The sequence below is a fragment of the Peromyscus californicus genome, unplaced genomic scaffold (genome assembly GCF_007827085.1).
Source record: "Peromyscus californicus insignis strain IS unplaced genomic scaffold, ASM782708v3 Scaffold_19__1_contigs__length_69161282, whole genome shotgun sequence".
Classification (NCBI taxonomy): domain Eukaryota; kingdom Metazoa; phylum Chordata; class Mammalia; order Rodentia; family Cricetidae; genus Peromyscus; species Peromyscus californicus.
The window spans coordinates 61787485-61813200 of NW_026294491.1; the positions used below are offsets into that span (position 1 = coordinate 61787485).

Genomic DNA, 25716 nt, shown 5'->3' on the forward strand with positions numbered 1-25716 from the left:
GTCCTTGGAGGCCAGAAGAGGGGTTGGGATGAACTAGAACTGGAGTCATGGGCAGCTGGGGGTCACAGGCAGCTGGGAGCCACTATGTAGGTGCTGGGAAGCAAAGCCAGGTCCCTGGAAGAACAGCAGTGTTCTTACTTGTTGACCTCTCTCTCTAGTCCTGTATTATTATTTTCTAAATAATGTTTTGTGGTTGTTATTGGCTTGGAACTTGCCATGTAGACCTGGCTGGTCTCAAACTCACAGAGATCCAGCTGCTTCTGCCTCCCTGGTGCTGGGATAAAAGACCTGGGTCAGGACTGGAGAGATGACTCAGTGGTTAACTAACTGTTCTTCCGGAGGACCCAGGTTCATTTCCCAGCACCCACATGGCAGTTCACACCTGTCTGTAACTCTAGTACCAGGGCTTCTGACACACTTCACACACACAGGCAAAACCCCAATGCACATAAAATAAAGAGAAGAAAAAAAAAAAAAAGACCTGTGTCAACAGGCTCTAATGATTCATTTTTATTTGTGCATGCACGTTTGAATAGAGCTTGTGGAGGCTAGAGGGCATCAAATCCCCTAGAGCTGGAGTCACCGATGGCTGTGAGCTACCCAGCACAGGTGCTAAGAATCGAACTGCGGCCCTGTGGAAGAGCAGCCTGTGCTTTTAACTGCTGAGCTGTCTCTCCAGTCTCTAGTCTGCCCCTTTAAAGCATCATTTCTGGGCGATGTCTAAGGCAAAGGGCCTGGACAGGGGCCATGCGATGCTGGGTACACACATGCACTTGGCATGCAGAGAAACATGACCTCAAGGTAACGCTGTAAACCACACCAAAGGACATACCCGCTCCACAACATTGCAACCTCTGCCAGGACCATGAGAACAATATCCTAGCTGTAGACTGTGCACCACTGACTTTATTTATTTACTTTTGAGGCAGGCCTCATGGGGCACAGGATGGTCTTTAGCTGTGCAGCTAAGGATGACCTTGAACTCCTCATTCTCTTGCCTCCAGCTTCAGTGTATAGGGGCTACAGGCAGGCATCCCTATGCATGCCTAGAGTTTATGTGGTGGGGATCAAACAGAGGACTTAGCTCGAGGTAGGTAAGCACCCTGTTAACTGAGCTGTGTTCCTGAGCACACACTGCCCAGCTTTTACTTCCAAATCCCCCAAGGAGTGTGAGTGTAAATTCTAAGGCCCCAGAGTGGAGAAAAATCTGTAGGTCGACGTCACACTTGTGAGGGAACTCAGAAAGGCCTCCTAGGGCTGATGTTACAGAGAGGACCCCAGAATGTGTTCTCACTACCATCTGGTTAACTTAGGAACCAAAGAGAAAGGTGTTCATTCTAGAGTGTTACAGGAGTTAATCTTACCACCCCTTAGCTTTCTCCTTGATATGACTGCTGAAAAAGCATAACAAAACCAAACCATCCTCCTGCACAGGCTCACTGGTGCCATCAGAAATGATCCCCACTTTCCTTCCTTAGCTAAGGACCCAAGTGACCAGCGGGGAGGGAGACCCAATTGCACTCACAACTTCGTTTAATCTGTCACTGCGGAGAAGCAGAGGTCGAGAGCCTGTCCTCTCACCGGAGGCTTTCTGATCTTGTTAAATGTCTCTACAGAATCCCACTGAACATTTCCTCTTTGTCTAGGGACAGGAGCCAATCATAGTTGGAAAATCAAGACAATCACAGTGACGCAGTTTCCCAAATCTTTGGCTGTATTGCAATGGTTGTTTCATTTTGTAATCTCCAACTGAACATTTCCTAACCATGGATTAACAATATAGGTACTGACTGGTTTAACAGTATTTATCCAACATAACAAAATAAACTGCAATTTGTTATACTTTTTTTTTTTACAAAACATTTTATAAATATTTTTACAAAATGTATACAAAGCAATTTCAAGTGAGACATACTATACAAATGAAGGTATTTAAGCAAATAAAGCCCACACCACACTGACAGTGAGTGACCGTCCTCTGCGCCGGCCAGCCTGTGAGGCCTCCCTAATCTAACAGAGTCTACTAAATTCTCCAGAGCTAAAGGATTTCCTTTTCGTAATTGCCAGTTCAAAATTCGCTTCATCTTTAGGCAGTACTTAGGGACACAGAAAATCAATGCGTAATAACAAATCCATACTTTTCCACAACGACAAACAGATTAAAAACAAAGAAAAGAAAAAGTGATTTGTGTTACTGAGCACGAGGACTCAACTGACTAACGAACCTAAACACCAAGTGCTGGCCACTGAGGCAGGTGCTTCCCTTCACCAGAGGGCGCTCGTCCATGAGTTATGACCCGCGTGGTGTAACCTAATCACAGGGGTAAAATACATTTTGTAATCTTCATTTGTCATTATCCAGAGTCTTTCCTCCATAAAAAGTAAACTTACATACAAGGACACAAAAATTTACAAGTTTCATTTTGGTACGTTAGGCTTTCCGTTGTGGGACCAATGTTAGGGCTCAGAAGCCCTGTACTTTGACATATAGGAAAGCTAGGTTTGGGGTAGGAAGGGTTGGAGGAGGAGAAGGAGGTAACAAATACACACGAGACTTTTCTTGTCTCAAGAATTCCACTGATTTGCAATAATTCATGTAATTCATTAGTAGCCATGTGCAGGCGTCCAGGGGCCATCTTGAATTAGGCAACCGAGGCTATGAGAAGAGCCTGTGACATCAGAGGGATAGGGCAGGCTGTTGACCCAGGGTGGCCCAAACAGAATTCTGACTGGCAAACAACTCATCTTTCTAACGGGTTATAATACAGGAGGGAAGTCAGCATCTTGGACATTGGCACAAATAAGGGAAAAAGGGTAACTCTAAGATAGCCCAGGGTTTCCTAGTTTGATTGGCTGGGCTCTGGGCTGGGCGAGGGTCCAAGGCTCTCTTGAAGACTGGCTGTCTCACGGGGCTTCTTTCTGTAGCGGACCGCGGGGTAAAGGGGGAACACACAGTCTGCTGTTGCTCAGTTTCTTTTGTTTTAAAGACAGGGGTGTGTTATGTAGCCCAAGCTGGCCTTGAACTCGTGACTCTCCTGCTTCAGCCACCTGACTGCTGGGATTACAGGCGTGTGCCAACATGCCTAGACTATGTGGCTATGTTGTTTGAAAAACATCAAAAGCCTTCCTTTCCACTTCAGGCCAGTCTGGAAAAGAAACACTCAACATGATGACCATGGGGACAGCTCCATTTTGGGGATCTAGTAATGTGGAAATCAATGGGTGCATTTACAGAGCTGGGGGATGAACAGAGGGTCAGACAGGTGGGCGGTGTGGCAGGAGCTGCGTGTGCAAACACATGGCCCGTGACCTGGCTTTCCCTGCAATGGTTATGACACAGAGAACGAAAGCCGTAACAGAAACATCATGCCCTGGGACAGGCCCACGAGGGAAATGGGAAGGCTCGCTACCTCGAACACGGGTCACCCACGTGGGTGGTCCTCTCTTTCCGTGGTGACATGTCGGCTGTTGCCCTTGGTTTACTGTGTCGGGAATGACCAATGCCAGTGCTGACTACTGTTCTCAGAAACAGGAAGCACAAAGAAGGCCAGAGTCCCCTTCAAAAGTTTCAACTGAAGGAACAGAAGACAGTTCTGGGTGCCAGCACTCCTGAGGCTTGGCTATTCGCTGAGGGCGAGGACGTAAAGAGGTAAACGAAACAGAATTCAGCAACAATCAAAGACACAAGGTATGCTGACTTCACCCGATTATAAATGCAAACTCTTTCGAGTTACATACACTGCCACTGGCTCCAGCAGCCTCCCCAGCCCGCTCGCTGCCTTTGACTGGTTCCCATTGTTCCCTACTGAGCTTGGGAGAGCTTGTATTACCTGGGACTAAGAACAGAGCTTTCTCAGATGGAAGTCAACATGGATGTGCTAAAGACAAAGGAAGGTTTTGCTTCAGCAGCATCAGTAAACACTCAGATGTTCAAGAGGGAGGGCTACAAACGCTCTGCGTCTATGCTACAGCTGTCTTCGCTGGCCAGGGCTGTGGGGTTCCAGGCAGAGCAACTGGCCCCCACTGCTCAGAGAGCATGGAGGAGTCATGCGGACTTCCCTTCACAAATACCCTTTTCCCCAAACAAAAACAGAACCACTAGTTTGGAGCTGCAGTGAGAAATTCTTTAAAAAAGTAGCTTCTATCAGTCCTGTTTGATTTTTCTTTAATAAGTCTGTTCTTTTGAAATGACTTATGATTGTCAAAATTTTACCCAGGGTCAAGTGTACTGTGGTCTCATCGAGTGACAGTGCTAAAAAACCAACAAACCACGAAACAAGGAAACGAACAACAACAATGGCCATAAGCACTTTCGTAACACTTGAAATGTGTAGGGCCTATCGGGCTGCCTTCTAGAGAGAGATGGGTTTACTGAGGGTCTCCCTGCAGCCACGACGACGTGTATTGCTCTTCAAAAGAACAGGGTCGAGATTAGAAAGGATAACCTGTGATGGAGGACCAAGCAGGCTGGAGACAGGAGACGTTTCCATTTGCTTTGCTGGGAGAGAATGTAACTGGTCCGGGGCGGGGTCTGGGGAGGGCGGCTGCTACTAACACTCAAGGATACTATTTACAGCGGCTTCTAAAATCGAGTCCGTTTCTACAACGCCTTCACTGTGGTCCGGGATGAACTTTTCCAGGCAGTTTTCCTGCGAAGCCATTGGAGAAAAGCTGGGGAAGTCAAGGTCCACGGCGCCGCTGGCCGCGGGGTCGCTCTGCGGCCGGCCCGCCTTCTTGAGTTCCAGAATGTTCTTAAAGGTTTTCTCCAGGCTCTTGGTGAGCTGGAGATCCGGCTGGGGCTCACCCGACCCTTTCATGATGTCTGTGTGTAAAACCTCATTCTTTGGGGAATTCCTCAGGGCTTTGTCCTGGAAGGAGTCGAGGCACGGCATCTCCAGGTGCGAGCCGGCCAGCATGCCCGGGAGCTTGCTCTCGGAGCCATGATCCGGCCTGGGCATAGTCTTGCGGTGGCCCTCGGGGCCTGGAGAGCACCCGCTGGCCTTGGCGGGGTCCCTCCGGCTGCCCTTGTCCTCAGGTGCACCCCGGTACTGGCCTAAGCCCCCTTTGTCATATTTCAGTGTTCTACCGTGGCCTTCCGACTTTTTAGCAATGGTTCCCTCTGCAGAGACCACGACGTGGTTAGGCACTAGATGAAACTGGTCATGATTCGCGGCTTCTGCCATGCCCGGCTTGGCTCGGTCTCTGCTTTGGGCCCTGGGCCCCTGATGGAGCGAGCTGGTTCTGCTGCGATGCTGGTCACTCCTGTCCAGTGGTGTCTCGGGTGCAGCCTCGTCAAGTTTGAAGGAACAGCAGAAATCGGCCTGAAAACCCTCTGGGAATGAGATGGGAAAGAGCTTTAATGGTCAAAGTGAGGCCTGGCCCACGACAAGCCCTCCTAACTAGGAGCAGAGAGCAGTCCCTCGGCCAGTAGGCCTTCTGCTCCTCCTCCCGACCACCCCACAGAGCGACTTCCACAGAAACATGCAGAGACAGTTTAAGCAAGGGGCATCCTCTCAAAGTAGCCCAGGTTCTGGGGCCAGCTTCCACACAGGAAGCCTGACCCAGGGTTTTGTGCACTCAAAGGAGGCCCTCTACCAAGAGGGCTCCATGCCTGTCCCTCCATTTTTCTTTGGTTAACTGCTGTTCTGAGAACAGAAGTCATGGCTTCAACCTGCTTCCTTCCTTACAGCAGCGGCTTTGTGCCAAGGGGGTAGGTAATGCGTAATGAGGTTACAGCCAGGTGTGAGGGCTGGGCCGCTTCTCCCAGATCATGAAACTAATGGCCCAAAGGCTCACGAAACGCAATCTGCTTGGAAGGACACCGGCCATGGAGGGGCCATGTCTGAGTGTATGGGTTGCACCCTCCTCAGGTTCCGGGAGCCCAGGGATGCCAAGGGAAGCCTTTGTGAGGACTTGAGGCTACAGCAGCAGGGTCTAAGGAAGGAGCGATTCCATCTCCAAACAGGAGCTCCAGGGGAAAGAGTTGGCTAAAGTGTAACAAGGGCTCCACATGACAGACACTGCCTGCTCATAAAGGTGTGACAATGGATGACAAAGTGGCGTGGTTTTCAGAAGCACATTTACCAAAGGCACAGATTTCAGTCTCTCAGAAAGGGATAGAAACAGATCCTCTAATGTCCTCTTTGGAAGGATGTGAGGCTCCTGGTACATACATAGTACTTTTTCCAGACGCGTCCATTAGCCTATCAGTCCACACATTAAATTTGTAAACCTCCTGAGCCAAAGCAGGCCTAAAGCAGAACCTTAATATTTACATATCAATAAGGAAGAGTTAGGCATGGTGGACCTGCCTGTAATACAGCACTTGGGAGGTTGCGGCAGGTGGATTACTATGAGTTCAAAGCCAGCCTGAGTTATATCATGAGTTCTGGCATAGTCTGAGCGGCAGAGCTCAAGAAATAAACAACCAAAGCAACAACAACAACTTAAGGGAAAAAATCCTGCGGGGCCAGAGATAAGGCTCAGCTGTTAGGAGCACTGGCTGAGCTTGCACAGGACTTTGGTTTGGATCCCAGCAGCCACATGGTGGCTCACCACCAAATGTAACTCCAGGTCCCGGGGATGTGACGCCCTCTTCTGGGCTCTGTGAGCACCAGGTATGAATGCGGCACACACACACACAGGTAAAAGAACCATACACATAAAAGTTTAAACAATTAAAAAAAGAAAAAGACAAGACATTGGAGGAGAATAAAATCAAAGCAGCTACCCCAGGTAAATGAGTCCACTAAATTATCAAGGTAATGTAGTCAAATACTATTCTAAAGATTAAAATCAGATAAAAACTCCAGGGGCCGGAGAGCCGGCTCAGTGGTTAAGAGTGCTTGCTGCTCTACCAGAGGACCTGAGCTCACAGCACCCACGTGTGGGGGGTTACAACTGCCTGTGACTACAATTCCAGGGCATCCAAAACCCTCATCTGGCCACTGTGGGCACCCATACATGTGCATACATACACACACAGACAAACACATATAAACTTACATTTAAGTTAAATTGCAAACAGCTCAGTGACTTCAGGAGCTTGCCACCAAGTCTGATGACCTGAGTTCAAGCCCTGGGACCCACAAGCTGTTGTCCAACCTGCACATGCCTCTGAGTGCCCCCTTTCTCTCTCTCTCCGTCATACACACACACACACACACACACACACACACACACACATTTTTAAGATAAAAAAAATGCTAGAATAAAATAAAAAAGAACATCAGAATATAAAATCCTTTCTAGCATGTGACTTCTAAAACCATTTTTTAGATGGTATAAATACAGGTGAGATTTATGTTCCCTGGACTACTATGGTGTTTATGATTTACAGCTTCTAATCTCAGCTACTCAGGGGACTGAGGCAGGAGCATCACTTTAGAGACATGAACTTGAGATCAATGTGGGCAACTGAGCTGAGAGAAAATTTTTAAAATAAGATTTAAAAAGGACAGATTTGGAGCTGGGTGTAATGCCTCACACCTTTAATCTCCGCACCTGGGAGGCAGAGACAGGCCCTGTGAGTTTGAGGCCAGCCTGGTCTACATAATGAGTTCCAGGACAGCCAGGGCTGCACAGTGAGACCTTGTCTAAGAAAACAAGAACAAAAACAAGTGGGGGCAGGTTTGGGAAGCTCTAAAATGCTCACAGGGGGTGGCACAGAGAAAAGCACCTGCACAGGGCACTACAACTTCGGTGCCATGCTTCACTGATGTTTTCTTAGACACTGAGAAGCCTCTGGCTTCATTTATTCTCAAAGATTAGAATGATTAGGATTTGAAGTTGAACGGGGAAAAGCAGTCATTTAACTGAATGCAAAATTCCATTTGGATTTTGTAGACTAGAGACATTCTTGGGATATTCACATACCGCTCTCAACTGAGTTAGTTGTTTTCCCTTCCCAGAATTCACTCTCTCTTCTTCTGGACTTACCACAGGTTGGTTCACACAGACCTCCCAAAGGCCACACTGCTCAGGGACTATCACAGCTGTCCCCCAGACCTGTACCCTAACATTTCTTACCAGGATCCACGAGTGCCAGCCGCTTGTCCCGAGACAGGGAAGCTCTTTCCTCCTGGTTGAACATCCTGTCGATCATCACCATCTCAGCAGAGGGGTTGATCCTCTGAAAAGGAGAGAGCCAGTCACTTCAGATGCTCTTATCAAGGGACAGTGACCACTGTGTGGGCACTAAATCAGCAACGAGAAGTCAGAGTTTGGCGTCTAGATACTCTAGAGTTCCATCATCACACACGGGTTACACACAGGAAGCTATTACATTTGCTGCTGTTTTCAGACAGTCCCATGTAGCCTAGGGTGGCTTCAAATTTGTAGCGATCATCCTGCCTCAGCTTCCTATCTGCTGGGATTATAGTCACCCCCAACTGTAAGTAGCCCTTTCTCAAATGATAGAACTGGTTTGTATTTATTTATTTTAGTTTTTCGAGACAGGGTTTCTCTTTGTAGCCCTGGCTGTGCTAGAACTCACAGAGATCTACCTGCCTCTACTTCCCTAGTGCTGGGATTAAAGGTGTGCGCCACCACCAGTACCTGAGCTGGTTTTTAGAGATAGGGTTTCACTATGTAAGCCTGGCTAGCTTCAAACTCACTCTGTAGACCAGGCTAGCCTTGGATTCACAGAGATCTACCTGCCTCTGCTTCTGAGAGCTGGAATTAAAAGTGTGTGCCACCATGCCTGGTGAGGCAGTCTTATTAGATGGCTCAGAAGTTGTTTTTTTTTTTAAATCAGAAATGGTTGCCAGCGACATCTGCTGCTGTCACTCTCAGTGATCGCCAAGTGTGAAGTTTTCCTCCAACCACAGACATCTCTCTTTATAAACCATGGTCTGGGTGTGGAAGTCCTGGAACCATCTCTCTGTGCCTTAGGGCCAGCTGAACTGCTCAGGCAGCCATGCTGGGAGCACACTTTTACCATGGCATCTTCTAGGAGCAGGAATCTGTATTTGTTCAGCATCGCTTGGGTCCTTTTGAGGAGCTGGGTGGCGACTTCTTCAAATTCATTGTCCACTTTGAAAAAAACAAAAAACGGAGAAAACGATAAGAGGCGCGGGTCTGTTTCCTGAGACCGGCACCGACTCATTCCCACAACCTACCCGTGGCAAGGATACCCGGCAGACATCCCCCTCAGATTAGCCTTCTCTGCTTAAGCACGCTGCAGACAGACGCCTGCTTAAGCACGCTGCAGACAGACACCTGACGTCCCTGCACTGTGTGTGGTGGCGAACTCAGCCCGGGAAACCAGCAGCCTGAGCTGCTCTGAGCAGGCCAGGAAGGAAGAGCACTGGACAGAGCTCATGAGCTGCTTCCCTCAGTTCTGTTCCTTCCCAGAAGCAGGGCAGACAGAAAGAGCTGAACAAGTCAAGTCCGACTGTCTGGGAAGACACACACCAGTCCACGACCCCTTGCAGGTCACGATCTCAAGCTCTGGATTTTGACTTTTAGTCTGGAGAAATGTCACATTTTCCAACTCACTCTTCCTCAGAATCCTCACAGCACTTTACTGCTGACTCTGGAAGCCACTCTTGAGACCTCCCCGGAAGCTCCAGTGGGTCAGGAGACCCTGGAAGGATCAAGACCAGTGGGAGTGGAGGATGATATCATGGAGGGCTTGGTGGCGGGGAGGGAAAGTGGGGTGGCACCAAATCCCCGCTACTGGACTTAGACAGACGACAGCTACAGATGCTAGAACAGGTGGGGTTCTTAGGCTGGAGAAGGGGCCCTGTCCCTAATCTTGTCAGTTTCCTGAAATCCACACAATGCCTTGGACTTGCTTTGGGACCCCAGGGAGCGAACTAGTTCCTGGACCTGGTACAACAGTCAGGGTCAAGTTCACGTGCCCTGCAAGTACCTGGAAGAAGGTCACCCCACTACAGTCGGCTGCCCCTGTCAACAGCTGGAGATCCCTTCATGGACTATTAAGAACAAGTCACAGCCCTACCCACGGGCTGGGGTATTGAGGAAAGAGGAAACCAGTTACATGCCACTGGTCTACTGATGGGGTGTGTGGGAGGGCAGCCGTGGCCATGGCTGTGCCCTAGGGCCGTGGCTGCTCACCTTTCCTCAGGTCTTCCTCCGTGGGCATGGAGCCCTGGCACACGTGGTAGGAGAGCAGTCTCTGCACTGTGTCACTCAGTGATTGGAACTGGCTTTTGTCAGGTGTCACAGCATGGGCTTGGTCCCTCTGTAACTGCTGCAGGATGCTTTAAAGGAGAAGCAGAGAGTGGTCGGTAAAGGCCACATCAGGAAATCAATCAGTCAAACCACTTATTAGCAATGCCGTTCCTACAGCACAGTGACACTGCATTCTCCACACTTTAGTCTGCATATTATTCCCATGACCCGGACCTCAAGAACACAATGTTCCCACAGGCATTGGTGTACGGCTGTTCACAGAGACAGGCATTCTCTTCAAGAGCTAAAAAGCAAACAGTGCACTTTATCTCATCTATTTACAGGTCCTGATGAAAGCAAACTGCAGGAAAAGATTTTCAAAGTCATCGACACATGTCCACCCCCTTGTGTGAGTGTGCCCGTGAATCAAGACACACTTGTAGAGGTCAGCTCTCCTCTTGCACGTGTGGGCACTAGACATCAACTCAGCCCATTGGGCTGGGCGGCAAGCCCCTTTCCGCTGCCGAGTCATCCAACGGGCCCCAACCTTGTGTTTTGGAGACTGGTTCTCTCGGGTGCCAACAACTGGCTGAGCAGGCTAGACTGGCCAGCCAGAGATTCCCAGGGGTCCACCTGTGCTTGCCCCCCAGTCTGGGATTAGAGGGCTGGCTGCTGTGCCTGGCTTGTTTTACATGGGTCAGGGATCGAACCCTCATTCATCCTCACGCTTGCGGAGCAAACCTTTGACAACTAAGCCATCTCCCCAGCTCTCAAATTTCTTTAAAAAAAAAAGTGGTTTTTTAGACAGGGTCTCACTGTGTAGACCTGGCTGGTCTGGAGCTCAGTGTGTAGATCAGGCTGGCCTTGAACTCACAGAAACCCAGAGATCCACTTGTCTTTGCTTCCCACGTGCTGAGATTAAAGGTGTGAGTCATTCAAAGCCCATTTTAAAAAAGGCTAACAAACTCACCATTATAGTGAGGTGTGTGGTGTGTTTAATGAAAACAAGGGACCCTAAGATACCTTGAGAAAAACTGAGAATTAATTTTCCCTTCCGAAGCATAACTTACAAAGCTCCTTTAGTCAGCTGTTTGGTGGCAGGCCTTTTCTGTCCCGAATGACCGTCCACCTAATAACAGAACACGGGGAAAATCACAAAATACAGTTATAGATAAAGACTGCTATGCTCCAAGTGATTCCCGTTACCTATCAACAAAGACTTCAAATGTGTCATGCTGAAAACTCAAACAAGCAATCAAGGCCGACTTCCTTGTAGTCAAGAGTACCAGGGTTAAGTCTACAGAAAGCTGGACAGTAATTTCCAGGAAGCTATTAATCAGCAAATTTTGGGGAAGAACCAAGGTCTTAGAAAGCTAGACACAAAGAGCTTCCCTTCCTTTTCAAGACTAGTAGTGTGAAATGCCTTGAGATTTATACGGCACAAAGGTGGGTCAAAGGACCACAGAAACGGCCTATTTCATGCATTTATGTCTTGTCCTTATATACAAACAAGCCTCCCATCACCATGAACAGACACACTGTTTACTTTTTGAGTCTTGCTATGTACCCCTGTCCTGGAAGGCACTGTGTAGATCAGGTTGGTCACAAACCTGTGGTACCAGAACCACTTCTGACATGATGATTGCTGTGATTTTTTCCTTTGTGCAGTGTTGGGGATTGAACCCTGGGCTGTGCGCATGTTGGGCAAATGCTAACTACTGAGTTACACCCCTGTGATGGTCACTTTGGACTATCAATTGGAGAGGATCCAAAAATCCCCTCAGAAAGAAACCTCTGGGCACATCTGGGAGGGAGGGTGTGAAGAGAGACCCTGATTTTGAGTGGCACTACCCCATGCCCTAGGGTCCTGGGCTGAGTAAGGAGGATGTGAGCTGAGCACCAGTATTCATTCCTGTTCCTGCCTGCAGACACAACCCGACCCCTGCTTCACACTCCTGCTACCAAGACGTCCCCAGGGCCTGCACTCTCAAGTGTGAGCCAAACCCCTCCTTCCTCAAGCTGCTTGTCAAGTTCTTCGTCCCATAAATGACCAAAGAACTACAATCCCCAACCCTATGGGTGCAGCTTTTATGTGTCTAGCATATGTTAGCTACCGGTGTGCGTAAGTATGCGTGTGTGTGTGTGCAGGTGTGTGTATGTGTGTGTGTGCATGTGTGTGTGTATATGCATGTGTGTATGTGTGTGCATGTGTGTACATGTGTGTGCGTGTGTGTATATGTGTGTGCGTGTGTGTGTCACTGTTGGGGATCAATCCCAAGGCCTTGCACAGACTAGGTAACTACTTTACACCTGAGCTAGCCCTCTTCTAGCTTCCTTTCTGTTGCTCTGGTAAGATCTCTGAGCAAAAGCAAATTAGAGAAGAACAGGACTTATGTGACTTGCACTCTCAGGCCACCGTCCATCACTGAAGGACGTCAGGGCAGGAACTGGCAGGAACCATGAAGGAACACTGCTTGCTGGCTGTTCTCTAGCTTAGACTTAGCTCAGTGTCACCTGCCCAGAAAACAGCATCCCTCATGGTGGGCTGGGCCCCCATCAAAAAGGACAACCCAGACAGTCCCTTACAGACATGCCCACAGGCCCATCTGAGCTGGGCAATTCCTCAGGCGAGGCTTTCCTCTCAGACGACTCCACTGTGTCAAGTTGACAGTGGTAGCCAGGACAACTCACAACCCGGTAAGTGCATTTATTTACTTTTTGTGGTGTCTACTATGTGTAGGGTACTGGTGTGTGCTTTGTGTGTGTGTGTGTGTACATGTGCGCACCACTGCTAGATAGCAAACCCAGGGCCTTGCACACACTAGGCAGGTACTCCACAACACTCCAGCCCTTGATCTATGAAGGATTCATGAGGCACCAGAAACATGTCAGGAACAGTTGAGAAAGATTCATCCTGGAAACATGAATGTGACCAGGCCTGGCCTCCTGGGAATTGTTGCATGCACCTGGAGACAGACTGGCTGCATGCACAGTGCTGGACACCAACCATCAATCTTCTTGGGACTACACAATCCTCCTTTAGAGCCATGAAGGGCCACTGCAGACATGCAAACAGTCTCCTACCTGCACAGTTGTCTGGCTAGGGGAAGATCCAACTGAGTTTTCCTGCTGTGGCTGGGCGGTCCCCAAGGGTGCTGGCATAACTTTGCTTCCAGAATCCTGTCCTATTAGAACAAATGTAGAAGACAGAGCTTATCAGAGACAGACAGTCGGGTCCAGTATGTGCATTCTGAAAGGGGCTTCTTTCTTTGTTATTTTGAGACAAGGTCTTACTATGTAGTCCTGGCTGGCCTGGAACTTGCTAAGTAGACAAGGATGGCCTTGAATTTACAGAGATTATCCTGCTTCTGCCTCCAGAGTGCTGGGATTAGAGGTGTGAACCACCATACCCAGCCTGAAAGGGATTTCTTGATGAAACCCTGTTGGAAGGAAGGGAGCAGGGGACACTGATCTATTAGCTATGGAGGCAGAGGTAGGTGCTATTAAATTCTGAGTAGGCAACAAATAGACCAAACTTAATCCATGATAATAAATAGAACTGTGAATGCCATATGCAGTTTTTAGTGTCTATGGTCTGAGAAATAGGCCTCAGCCTGCAATCTGCCGCCAGTACTTCAGAACTCCAAACTACACCTGCAGGAAGGAGGCCCAGAGGGGAACTCAGAAGGATGCTCTAGCCCCCATAGCTGATCGTGTATGGAGCTGGTAAGAACAGTTACTATACACAGTCGTAGACAAAAGGCTGCTTTTACTCTTAGTGAGAATGGAGTCGAGCAGGTGTTAAGTGCCTTAAGACAGGATACAACCTACATGTTTCCAGTTTGGAGAGTGGGACCTCTGAACACACATGCACAGAGAACACGGGGCCAATTACAAAGGTCTGTGTGCCTTGCTCATCAAAACCAGAGCTCATCCCTTCTATACAATCTAATGTCTCACAATTCAGAAGTGCTTCTTTTCCTTCTGAGCGGTATGCTCTACCTCACAACTGATGGAGCCCTGCAGCTGCAGGAACACGCTCCAGTCTTTGGGCGGGAAGGGTACAGAGAAAAGGGACGATAGGGTGAATTCAGAGACCTGGGGAGACTCAGGGAGACAGAGGCGGCGAGGGAGAAGCTCACATCTCAGGCACTGGGGGGGTGGGGGTGGAGGTTGAGGGGGTGGGGGTGGGGCAGACTGCAGCGGACTTCTGCAGAGGCTCCTGACCTGGTAGTGCTGTGCTCAAGAGTCCAGGGATCTGTGGCTGCCTCAGGCCGTCTGTGCTCTTGGATGAGGGAGTTGGGGAGGTCTGGTTCAAACACTTTTTCTGAGCCTATAGACCAAAGAGCCAAGAAAAAGGTTAACGTCACTGTTATAAGTATAGATTATAGATTACTTATTTTTTTTAGATTTATTTAATGTGTTAGAGTGTTTTGCTATGTGTATGTGTTGTGCACCACATGTGTACCCGGTGGCCAGAAGACATCAGATCCTTTGGAACTGGAGTTATGGATGGTTGGAAGCCACCATGTAGTTGCTGTGAACTGAACCTGGGGCCTTTGCAAGAGCAACAAATGTTTTTAACTGTTGAGCCATCTTTCCAGCCCCAACAGGTAAGTTTAAAATGCCACACAAGCCATTTGAGGTATTGAATGCCTTTAATCTGAGCAAGAGGCAGAGGCAGGTAGAACTCTATGAGTTCCAGGACAGCCAGGCCATCATACAAACACCGTCTCAAAAAGAAAATACAAACAAATGCTAGACGATCTTCATTTTTTTAAAAGATTTATTGTTTATTTTTAAATTACTTGTATGTATGTCAGTATATGTAAGTGCATGTGTCTGCAGAGGCTAGAAGAGGGGTCAGAGGCCTAGGAGATGAAGTTACAGGCAGTATGAGCCACAGAACGCTGCTTTGAGGAACCAAACTCAGGTCCCCAAGACCAGCGCATGCTCTTAGCCACTGAGTCGTGTCTCCAGTCCCTCAACCAAAGGTCATAAATTGGTGTCACTTCCAGTTAGATATTACAAAAAGAACCCTAAAAACATTCTTCTGTCACACCGGGAGAGTTTCAGAGTATATCCTTTAAAATCTATAAGCTCATGCAATTTTCTTTTCTTTCTCTCTTTTTTGGGGTGGGGGTGGGGGGGCCCTTGGCTGACCTGACATGGTACATCAGGCTGGTTAGGAAGTCCCAGAGATCTCTCTGCCTCTGCTTGGAGAGCAGGATTAAATGCATGGACTATCACACCTGGCCAAATTTTTTTAAAAAAATGAAGTTCCCGGTATGTTAAAGAACTAAACCAAGGCCCTAACCCATTTTAAGCATCCCGATGCCATCCTGCTATCACAAGTCATGCAGAGGATCGAGAGAACTGCTTCATCTCGGTCTACAGTGGACAAACACCGCGTTAGCTCATGTGCAGTAAATGAGTCTTCTTTTCTTTTCTTTTCTTTCTCTCTCTCTCTTTTTTTTTTTTTTTTTTGTATTTTTGTCTGTTTGTTTGTTTGTTTGTTTTTCAAGACAGGTCTTCTCAGTGTAGCCCTGGCTGTCCTGGAACTCACTCTGTAGCCCAGGCTGGTCTTGAATTCACAGAGATCCGCCTGCCTCTGCCTCCCGAGTGCTGGGACTAAAGGCGTGAGCCGCCACCGCCGCCGCCGCCGCCGCCGCCGTCCTAGGCCCTTGAACTCTTGATCCTTCTGTCTCAGCTTTCCAAGCAGCTGGGATCGTAGGTGTGTGGCGTCCGGCCCAGTTTTTTTCTTTGCCATACTGACTTGAACCCAGAACTTCGCACATGCCAGACAAGCGCTATGCCACTGAGCTATAACCCCACCCTCTTTAATCTAACTACCACAGTGGCGCAGACTGCATCCTCTGTTTTGGGGACTGGAACACTTGCTGTGACTGTTACACTGTGGGGCAGAGATGGGATGGCATGGGCAGGGGAACATGGTCTGGCCCGACATTAGAGATTTATTTTTACTATTATTTGTTTACTTGTTTGTTTTTGGTTTTTTTTTTTTTTTTGGTTTTTCGAGACAGGGTTTCTCTGTGTAGCTTTGCGCCTCTCCTGGAACTCACTTGGTAGCCCAGGCTGGCCTCAAACTCACAGAGATCCGCCTGGCTCTGCCTCCCAAGTGCTGGGATTAAAGGCGTGCGCCACCACCGCCCGGCTGTTTTTGGTTTTCTAAGAGAGGGTCTATTATGTAGCTCTGATTATCCAGGAATTCACTATGTACACCAGGCTGGCCTTGAACTCTAGATATGCCTGCCTCTATCTCCCTAGTCCTGGGATTAAAGGGGTGTGCTACCACAATTGGCTATTTTTTATTATTTGTTAATTAATGTGTATCTACACACACACACACACACACACACACACACACACACACACACACACCCTCTCTCTTATGCACTTGCATGCACGCACACGCATGCGCGCGCACGCATGCGCGCGCACGCACGCATGCAGGCCCAGTATGCTCCATGTGAGTTTAATTGGCTGTAGAGGCCCAAAGAAGGCACTGACTATTCTGGAGCTGCAATGAGTTTCGGGAGGGCTTGAGTGGCCTGATGTGGGTGTAGTAGCCCCCCTCAGGTCAGTCTCCCCAGCTCCAGCCCTTCTCCTTGCTTCCGTGGTGAACTTCATCTTGCTCTCATTACAGTTTTACCCATTTTGTTTCATTTGTTTAATAGCCCGGAGATGTCCAGGTCACGTCTAGTAAATACAGTAGGAGATGAAGCTGGCGAATTTTTTTTTTTTTAATAAAAACAAAGTTTGCTCCAAGCTGTAAGGGTGACTTTCATCTCCTGAGTCCCAGGCACCACCCAAGTCTCCCGAGGCAGGAGCACTGCTCTAAGAATGCTTGCATTCAGGTTACTCTTTTCCGGCTGTTCTCTCTCTCTTTCACATTTTTTTGAGATTAAAATATAACTGCATCATTTCCTTCCCTCTCCTCCCTCCAGCACCTCTCATGGACCTGCCTCTTTGTCTCTCAGATTCACAGCCTCCTTCTCCTAATCCGTTCACTCTCTGCTTCATGCTTTCGGGTGAGATGTGGTCTCTGAGCTCCCTGCCCAGGCCACCATGCCCGTCACTAACACTCCCCCAGCCATAACAGATTCTCAGACTCTGGAACTGTATGTCCAAATATGTTCTCCCTGCTTTCATTTGCTTTGGTCGTAGTATTTTATCACAGCAACAGAGAGTGACTAATTCATCAACTTGATCAATGGGACGAGCTCCAGGTTTGAGAGGATGAGTCGACATTTAAAAAATATGATGGTTTGAAAGAGAATGGCCCTCACAGGCTTAGAGATCTGGATACCTGGACACTAGGAAGTGTCAGTATTTGAAAAGATTAGGAGGTGTGGCCTTGTTGGAGAAAGTGTGTCACTGGGGGTGGTGGTCTTTGACGTTTCAAAAAACCCATTCTGCAGGATGTGGTGGCACAAGCCTTTAATTCCAGAGTTTAAGGCCAGTCTGGTCTATAGAGCAAGTTCCAGGACAGTAGGGCTATGTGGAGAGACCCTGTCTTGAAAAACTAAAAACTTAAAAAAACAAAACAAAACAAAACAAAACATCAAAAAATGATTTACTTATACTGTATATGTGTGTGTGTAGCATGCAAATGCACAATGTGTAAACCTGTGCACATGCGCAGAGGCCAGAAGAGGGCGTCGGCTGTCCTCCTATCACTCTGCCTGTTACCTCAAGGCTAGAGTTTTCTAGGCTGCAAGGGAGCAATCTTCTAGTCCCCACCCCTCTGATGTCACAGCATGCGATGAACACACTAGACTTGTTACTTGGGTACTAGGATCCCAAATTAAGACCTCAGTCATCTCTCCATCCCCTTCTCTTTTCTTCAGAAAAGGCATTGTTGGACAGCGAGGCTGGCTGGTCTTGAATTCACAGCAGACTCCTGCCTCAGTCTCCCAAGTGCTGGGATTGCAGTCATGAGCTGCCACACCTGACTCAGTCTACTGAATGTGACTCTGCACTGAACAGCCTCCTAGTTGCTAACCCCATCTCAGGCTCTCGGCTCCCCTCTACTGACTTCCCACATGCGCGCTCCCTCTGGCATGCACACTGTTTCCAGGTCCTTAGAGCTAAGCTTACCATTCCTGGTCCTCACACCGACTGCCACTGCCCAAGATGCTGCAGCTCTGACTTTCCTTCTCTACCTGTACAGTCTCCTAGCTCCATCTCAGTCACTTTCTTTCTTTCTTTTTTTGAGGTGAGGATCGAACCCAGGGCCTTGTGCTTGCTAGGCAAGTGCTCTACCACTGAGCTAAATCCCCAACCCCCATCTCAGCCACTTTCACGGCTTCACTTACAATTTATACGCGGCTCGATGAATACCCTTTCGGTCTTCACATTTATGGTTGTTTAGCACCCACTGTCCATTGGCTACCTCAGACCTGATGATAATACCTGAAGCTCAGCAACTTCCTTTAGAGGTAAAAACTCCCTGTTTCTGTCACCGTTAGGACTTGTGGCATATTGCTCCTCCACCAGGGCAGCCAGTCCCAAGTTCTAACTTCATCATTTCAAATCCGAGTACTTCCCACCACATCCCCAACATAAGGCTACACGAGTCTTCACTATTTCACATTTAGGCTAACACAATGGCTATTTTTGTTTATTTTTTTGAGACAGGGTCTCACACAGCCCATGGTGGCTTCAAGCTGAGGTGGCTTTGCAGTCGAGGCTAACCTTGAACTCCTGATCTGGTGTCTACCTGCCAACTCCCAAGTGCCTGGACCACACACAGGTGTGTGTCCTTGCCTGGCCTATGACACTGGCTTTCTTGTTTGCTTGTTTGTTTTTGAGACAGAATCTCACTATGTAGCCCTGGTTGTCTTGGAACTCACTATGTAGGGCAGGCTGGCCTCGAACTCACCAAATCTGCCTGCTACTGCCTGAGTGCTCGGATCAAAGGCATGAGCCACCGTACCCAGCAACACAGGCTCTTTTTTGGTTTTGTTTTGTTTTTGAGACAGGCTCTCATTGTGTAGCCCTGGCTAGCCTTGAACTCCCAGAGATCTGCCTGCCTTGACCTCCGAGTGCTGAGATTAAAGGTTCACACCTGGCACAACACGGCTCTGAACGCGACCTGTAAGACCCACAGGACGTGCACCCACACACCTGTCCCACCAAACACCTTCCTCCCATCACCTGGACCTGCTTCCCTTCCTTCCCCCAGGGTACACACCTTCTCCTCTCCCAGACTTTTCACATCTCCTTTCTGGAACATTCTCCACCTAGACCCTCTTGTCTTATTAGTCCTTCCTTCCTTTAGAAGTTTACAGATCAGCAGCCAGTGAGATGGCCTAGCAGGTAAGGCTCCTGCTGCCAAGCCTGAGTGTGACCCCTGGGACCCACATGGGGTTAGAGAACCAGCTCCTGCAAGCTACCCTCTGACCCCCACACTCACACTGTGGCATGCATGTGTGACCACACACACAAACAATGTAACAACGGAAGGTCCCAGATCAGCCAGCACTGTCTTGTGCTGTCCGATCTTGTTAGAATTTGCCCAAACCTGACACGTGTTTTGGAAACCATGTATGTGAACACTGGCTTCTCTGGGTTCCTGGAACAGGGTTTTATATTCCAGGGACGGCTGTGTGGCAATACTCAGTGCTGAGTGAGTGATCAAAGAAACACCTCACACAGACTGGGGCCACATACTTAGAGGTCAGTACAAATGAAAAGAAACACAGACGAGGAGAGAGGAAACCAAAAGAGCCTTGAACTTCGAGGTATGTGGGGCGGAGCCTGAAGGAGGAGGGCGGCTGAAGCAGGGTGGAAAAGGGCGGGTTGTGGATGCCATCAGTGTTGGTTCAAAGGCACCACGTACATGTCTGGCCTGTTCCGAGGACCCTGAGTGCAGGCTAGCCCTGCGTGCTTCCTCCGAGGAGTGGAAAGCTCCCAGAGGGCCTGGCTCAGGTCACCAGGCAGATGGGTTAGGATTGGTGTTCTGGAAGCAGGCACATCAATCACTGATGAGGAGCACTTGTCTAATGAGGTGCCATTAGGGCCGGAACCGGCTGTGGGGACTGGCTAACTCTGTGCCCTCCACCCTGAACTGCATTTAAAGTCACTTGGGGAGCTTTTGTAAAATACCGGTGCCTAAGGTCCTTGCTCCAAACAGTTCAGATCAGAATTTATGGGGATAAGGTCCAGGCATCCACATTGTAGAAGCTCCCCAGATGACTCTATTGTGAGGCTAAGTTCCTCATTTTAGGGACGAGAGAACTAAAGACAGGCTGAGGCCACAAGCCACTCACTGACAGGCGAGGATGACTCAGCTGGGCTTCCTCACCCAGCTCTCGTTTTCCCAAGAAGGTTCCCTACAGCCCACTGCAGAGTGTGAATATGGAAAAGGAGAAGCAGGGCATGAGGCAGCCTGTGTGAGCGCTGTGCCCACCTCCCGCACTGTGGTGTGGGGCGGCCCGTGTGAGCGCTGTGCCCACCTCCCGCACTGTGGTGTGGGGCTGTCACTGCAGAGCTGTGTGCAGCTCCAAGAAAGGATAAAAAAGAATTTGCTTAAGCCCGGCATTGTCCTGGTTAGTCAATATTTCCAACCTTCATGGAGTGAATGTTTGAGACATTTTCAAAGAAGAATTTAAAGCTGGGTGTAGTGGCACACTTTTTAGCACTGGGGAAGCAGAGGCAGGTGGATCTCTGTGAGTTTGAGGCCAGCCAGAGCTGTAACAGTGAGAAAGCCTGTCTCAAAAAATTTTTTCTTTTCTTTTTTTTTTTTTTTTTCTTTTAAGTTTTTGGAGACAGAGTTTCTCTGTGTGTAGCCCTGGCTGGCCTTGAACTCACAGAGATCCACCTGCCTCTGCCTCCCGAGTGCTGGGATTAAAGGCGTGCGCCACCACTGCCCACCTCAAACAATGTTTTTTATTGGGTTTGGTGACTTATTGAAAGTATGGGAGAAGAAAGCTAGCCGATGGCGTCTACAGACATGGTAAGACAAGAGGGTAGGACTGGAGAGAGGCAGGCTGGAGATCTCGACAGAAAAATCAGCCTGCTCACACCTGCACCTCACAGCCAAGCCCACGAGGGTGTATGCTGGCTGTGGCTCTCAAGGAATTTTAAATCTACTAAAGCTTTGGGAGCACTGAAGAGATTTGGACCTATTATAGTCTTGTTTGACAAGCTAAATTCTCATACAAATCATCTGGTTTAATCAAGGACTTAAATTTTGAGTCATTCACAAGGCAGTGTAAAGCTTGGGGGTTACTTTTGGCTTTAAGGCTTCAGTTCACAGGGCTGGCTCCACGGAGGATGACCGGTTCTCAGTTTGAGGCAAGGCATTCTCCACCAAGCCTACAAACAGAAGACGTGCTCAGAGATGGAAACCTGTCAAAGCAGAGGGTCCAGCTGCACCGGCACACCATGGTCAAACTCAGGACATCTTGAGCATCGAAGAAGGAAAGTATGTTAAGTAGCAGGAACATAGCAGGATCAGAGATGCACTCTAGACCGTGGGTTAGCTTCAAAAGAGCAGAGGGGGCGTGGGGGGTGGAGTGGGTGAGGTGCAGATGAACAGGAGCAGCCATGAGCTTCACTGGGGCCACAGCCAATAGCTGACTGAAGAGTCAGGCTCATTACACTACTTTATCTACTTTGTTCAAGGATTTATTTTATTTTCTTACATTTGTGGAGGGATACGGAGCACATGCCACAGTGTACATGTGGAGATCAGAGGACAACCCATGGGCCTGGGTTTTCTCTACCCACCGCATGGGGTCCAGGGATTGAGCTCAGCTTGGTGGCAAGCATCTTTACCTGTTGAGCCATCTTGCAGGCCCTTGAGGCTTTTATAAAATGTTGGTTTTTATTATTTTTAATTGTGTGTGTGTGTGTGTGTGTGTGTGTGTGTGTGTGTGTGTGTGTGTGAGAGAGAGAGAGAGAGAGAGAGAGAGAGAATGTCAGTGAAGGTGCCCACATAGGCCAGAAGTGTCAGAGCTCTTTGGAGCTGGAGTTATAAACAGTTGTGAGTTGTCCTATGTGGCTGTTGGGAATTGAACTCAGTTCCTCTGTAAGAGCAGCAAGGTGCTCTTAACCACTGGGATTAAAGATGTAAGCCACCAATGTGCAAACAGTATTTTCTGATTGAATTTTGAGTGAAAAACTCTTGTAAATGGCATTAATGTCTTACTCAAAGAAATCTGACATTATTTTACTGTCAACATTAAATGTCTTGGGTGTGACAATGACAACATAGAATGGCAACAAGTTCCTGTTCTCTGGAGATGCCTGCTGAAGAATTTACAGTCACATGATTATAAAGGATTTTGAAATGGTTCAGAGGAAAAGGGTGTTTGTGTCTGTATGTGTGCACACCACACAGGCACACATGGACACAGCCCAACTGCACAAATACTACAGACTAGAGGCTACGGAGACACGGGTGAACAGTTTGCTGCAGCCTTCCAATTGCTGTGGCTCTAGAGCCTCCCCATTACAGAGAGTGGGGCTGAGACTCACAGGAAGCTGGCTCCGTGGGACACCTGTAGCAAGTGGTGGCTGGGGAACTGGGGAGGAAACTATGACTCAACATTCCCCGTCCTATGGGAGAGCCTGGGACCAAGCTAATGAAGTACTTAGACGGAGTGCAATGCTGAGTGAAAGATACATTGTGTGTGTGTGTGTGTGTGTGTGTGTGTGTGTGTGTGCGCGCGCGCGGCGCGCGCACATGTGTGCCAGTGCGCACGTGTGTGTGTGTGTGTGTGTGTGTAGCTGAGAAGACACCTCTTCGGAGTGGGTCCTCTCCTTCCACCTTTACGTGGGTTTCAGGGATTAATTCAAGTTGCCAGGCTTGCTCAGCCAGCGCTTAACTGCTGAGCTCTCTCACTGACCCATAACATTAACCATTTCTATGATTAAAATGCTGGATTATGGGCTGGAGAGGCGGCTCAGCAGCGAAGAACACTTACTGCTCTTGCAGAGGACCTGGGTTCAGTCCCCAGCACCCACCCTGGTTGGCTCACAAGTGCCTTCAACTCCAGCTCCAGGGGACCTCGGACCTCTGCTTGCTCAGGCACATGTATTCATGTGCCTACATTGATCCATACATGCACAAAATTAAAAAGAATAAAAATAAATCTTTAAAAAAACACTTGCTAAATTTAAATTCTCACAAGCATAAACACTACATGCTTGGATAATGGTGTTTTTGTTCATCACAACAGCCCATGATGTCTATAGGAGAGTTAGAAAGCGACTGTAAGGCAGGAGTCACTCTGGGTTCTGTGGATAGAAATGGCAGGTGACCTACTTACTACCTCACAGTACGTGCTGCCCTCAAAGCCATGTCCCTCACTCCCTCACTCCAGACGGAATTTCTGAAAAATGACGGCAGGAACAGCCTGGGAATTACACCAGTGACCTACTTCCCTGATCTTCTTGCATAAAAGTCACAAAAACTATTCTGAAGCTAAGGACAAAACCTTCTTTGTGGGTGTTGTTTCTTTTTTCTGAAAGCTTTCAGAGCTCCAGGTGGGTGTGAGGAATCACACTCAGGTCCTCTGTTGGAGCAACAAGTGCTCTTAACCTTAGCTGAGCATCTTTCTGGCCGAGAGGGGCTTCTCGTTAGCTTTATGTACAAGAAACTGGGGAGTCGGCAACAGGCTCCTCCCCCTTGAGGTGGGGGAGGCGAATAGCCATGCTACGGGTGAAAATAGTTAACTGATTACGACAAAAATAAAGCTGACTGCAGGGTGGCGCACGCCTTTTAATCCCAGCACTCAGGAGGTAGCAGCAGGCAGATCCCTGTGAGTTCGAGGCCAGCCTGGTCTACAGAGAGAGCTCCAGGACAGCCAAGGATACACAGAGAAACCCTGTTTCGAAAAACCAAAACTCAAAAGAGAGAAACAAACAAAAAACCAAAAAGCCAAAACTTATCAATATATATTATTTCAAGTTCCATAATGGAGGGAAGTGTTTGCAGTGTGGTGAACAGTCTGTCATTTCCTGTCATCCAGCTTTTAAGGACAGGCTGTGTCACAAGGAATTGAAAGTCCACAGGAGGAGATGTGGAGTGGGCACTGGCTGGAAGCCCTCCACTGCTGGGTACCACTCTGCATTATCATCTGCTGCACAGCCTATGTTTGCTGGCTTCTATCTGGGTCGGGGTCTCCCACTCTTGGCCCAGGCTGCCCTGAACCTGCTGCAGCTCTCCTCTGGGGGTTTATAAGCAGGAGGGGACTCCGTTTCCAATCTGTCATACTGTCTTTATTCATAATTCTCCCAAGCTGTTTATTAAAGATTTTACATTTACACTAACATTTTCACTGAAAATTATCAGCTTTCCCCTAAATTTTTGGAAACCACTTTATTTTATTTTATCTTGGTTTTTCAAGACAGGGTTTCTCTGTAGCTTTGGAGCCTGTCCTGGAACTCACTCTGGTAGTCCAGGCTAGCCTTGAACTCACAGAGATCCGTCTGCCCCTGACTCCTGAGTGCTGGGATTAAAGGCGTGCGCCACCACCGCCCCACTTGACTTACTTCTTATATGTGCACAGCCGCCATTTCAGCACTTTGAGAACATCAGCAGCATACACACACTGCTCAGTTTATTTGGCGGGGTAGATGGAATCCGGGGCCTTCTGCATGCTAGGTAGGCATGTACAACTGAGCTGCACTCCACCTCTCCACACACACACACCCCCCCACACACACACCCATATCCACCATACCCCCTCAACTGTGCTATGTGTATGCACGGTGCAGGTCACCAGACCCAGAACTCTAGGCCTGCTTGGCAAGTACTCTACTGCTCAATTTTACTCCCAGCTCCAGATGTTGGGTTTTAGATACACTGTCTCCACCAGAATAGGATTCTCCTTTAAAAAAAAGAAGATTCCAGTCAGGCGTGGTGACACATGCCTATATCCCAGCACTTGGGAGGTGGGGCTTGGAGGAGGATCAGGAATTCAGGGCTATCCTGACCACACTACAACTTTGAGGCCACCCTGGGCTATGCAAGACCTTGTCTCAAAGAAAAAAAAACAAACAAAGTGTTGATTCCAGGAAAGGGGCAGAGAAATCAAATAATGAATACAGAATGAAGTGTTTTGTTGGTGAAGGGCATTCAAATCACGAAGGACATTTGGCAAAAGGGACGGCAGACCATGTGGAGGGCACCATCGGCCCGGTCTGGGATAGACTGGGATAAAAGCCACATCAGCCAGCCTGTGTCCACTGTGTAAAAGAAGAGCCTGTGGGTCTAAACACCACTGAGGAGGAGGAAGACCACCCAGAGGGCACTCACTCTCAGTGCAGAGCAGCCGGGGACCCTGGGGAAAGTCAGGCTTGCCATTGGCAGTGGGGGCTAGTGTAGACACCTGAAAGGAGTCTCAAGGATTTCTGATGTGTGAAAATCAGGGTCTCAGGTGACCCAGGTGGCCCCAAGCTCACTATGTAGCCATGGCTAGTTTTGAACACCTGATCAACCCTCCCGCCTCCATCACCCAATGCTGGGATCACAGTGTGCACCACCATACCCAGCAGGACACCCAGTATTCAGAGTTAACGGTACCAGGGTCAGGACCAATCACA

General features: G+C 48.6%; 1 protein-coding gene across 3 annotated transcripts in view; it reads right to left on the minus strand.

Annotated features, from left to right (window-relative positions):
• Positions 1 to 1693: 1693 nt before the first annotated feature.
• Positions 1694 to 25716, minus strand: part of Bicral (BICRA like chromatin remodeling complex associated protein) — a 61153-nt gene continuing 37130 nt past the window's right edge. For all 3 annotated transcript variants that reach the window (XM_052745512.1, XM_052745511.1, XM_052745513.1), the window contains exons 6-12: positions 14365 to 14470; positions 13222 to 13322; positions 11208 to 11266; positions 10081 to 10226; positions 8939 to 9033; positions 8029 to 8131; positions 1694 to 5332 (exon numbers count right to left, since the gene is read on the minus strand). In XM_052745512.1, coding sequence (XP_052601472.1) covers positions 4551 to 5332; positions 8029 to 8131; positions 8939 to 9033; positions 10081 to 10226; positions 11208 to 11266; positions 13222 to 13322; positions 14365 to 14470 — 1392 coding nt within the window. In that variant the 3' untranslated portion in view covers positions 1694 to 4550. The remainder of the gene's footprint in view (positions 5333 to 8028; positions 8132 to 8938; positions 9034 to 10080; positions 10227 to 11207; positions 11267 to 13221; positions 13323 to 14364; positions 14471 to 25716) is intronic.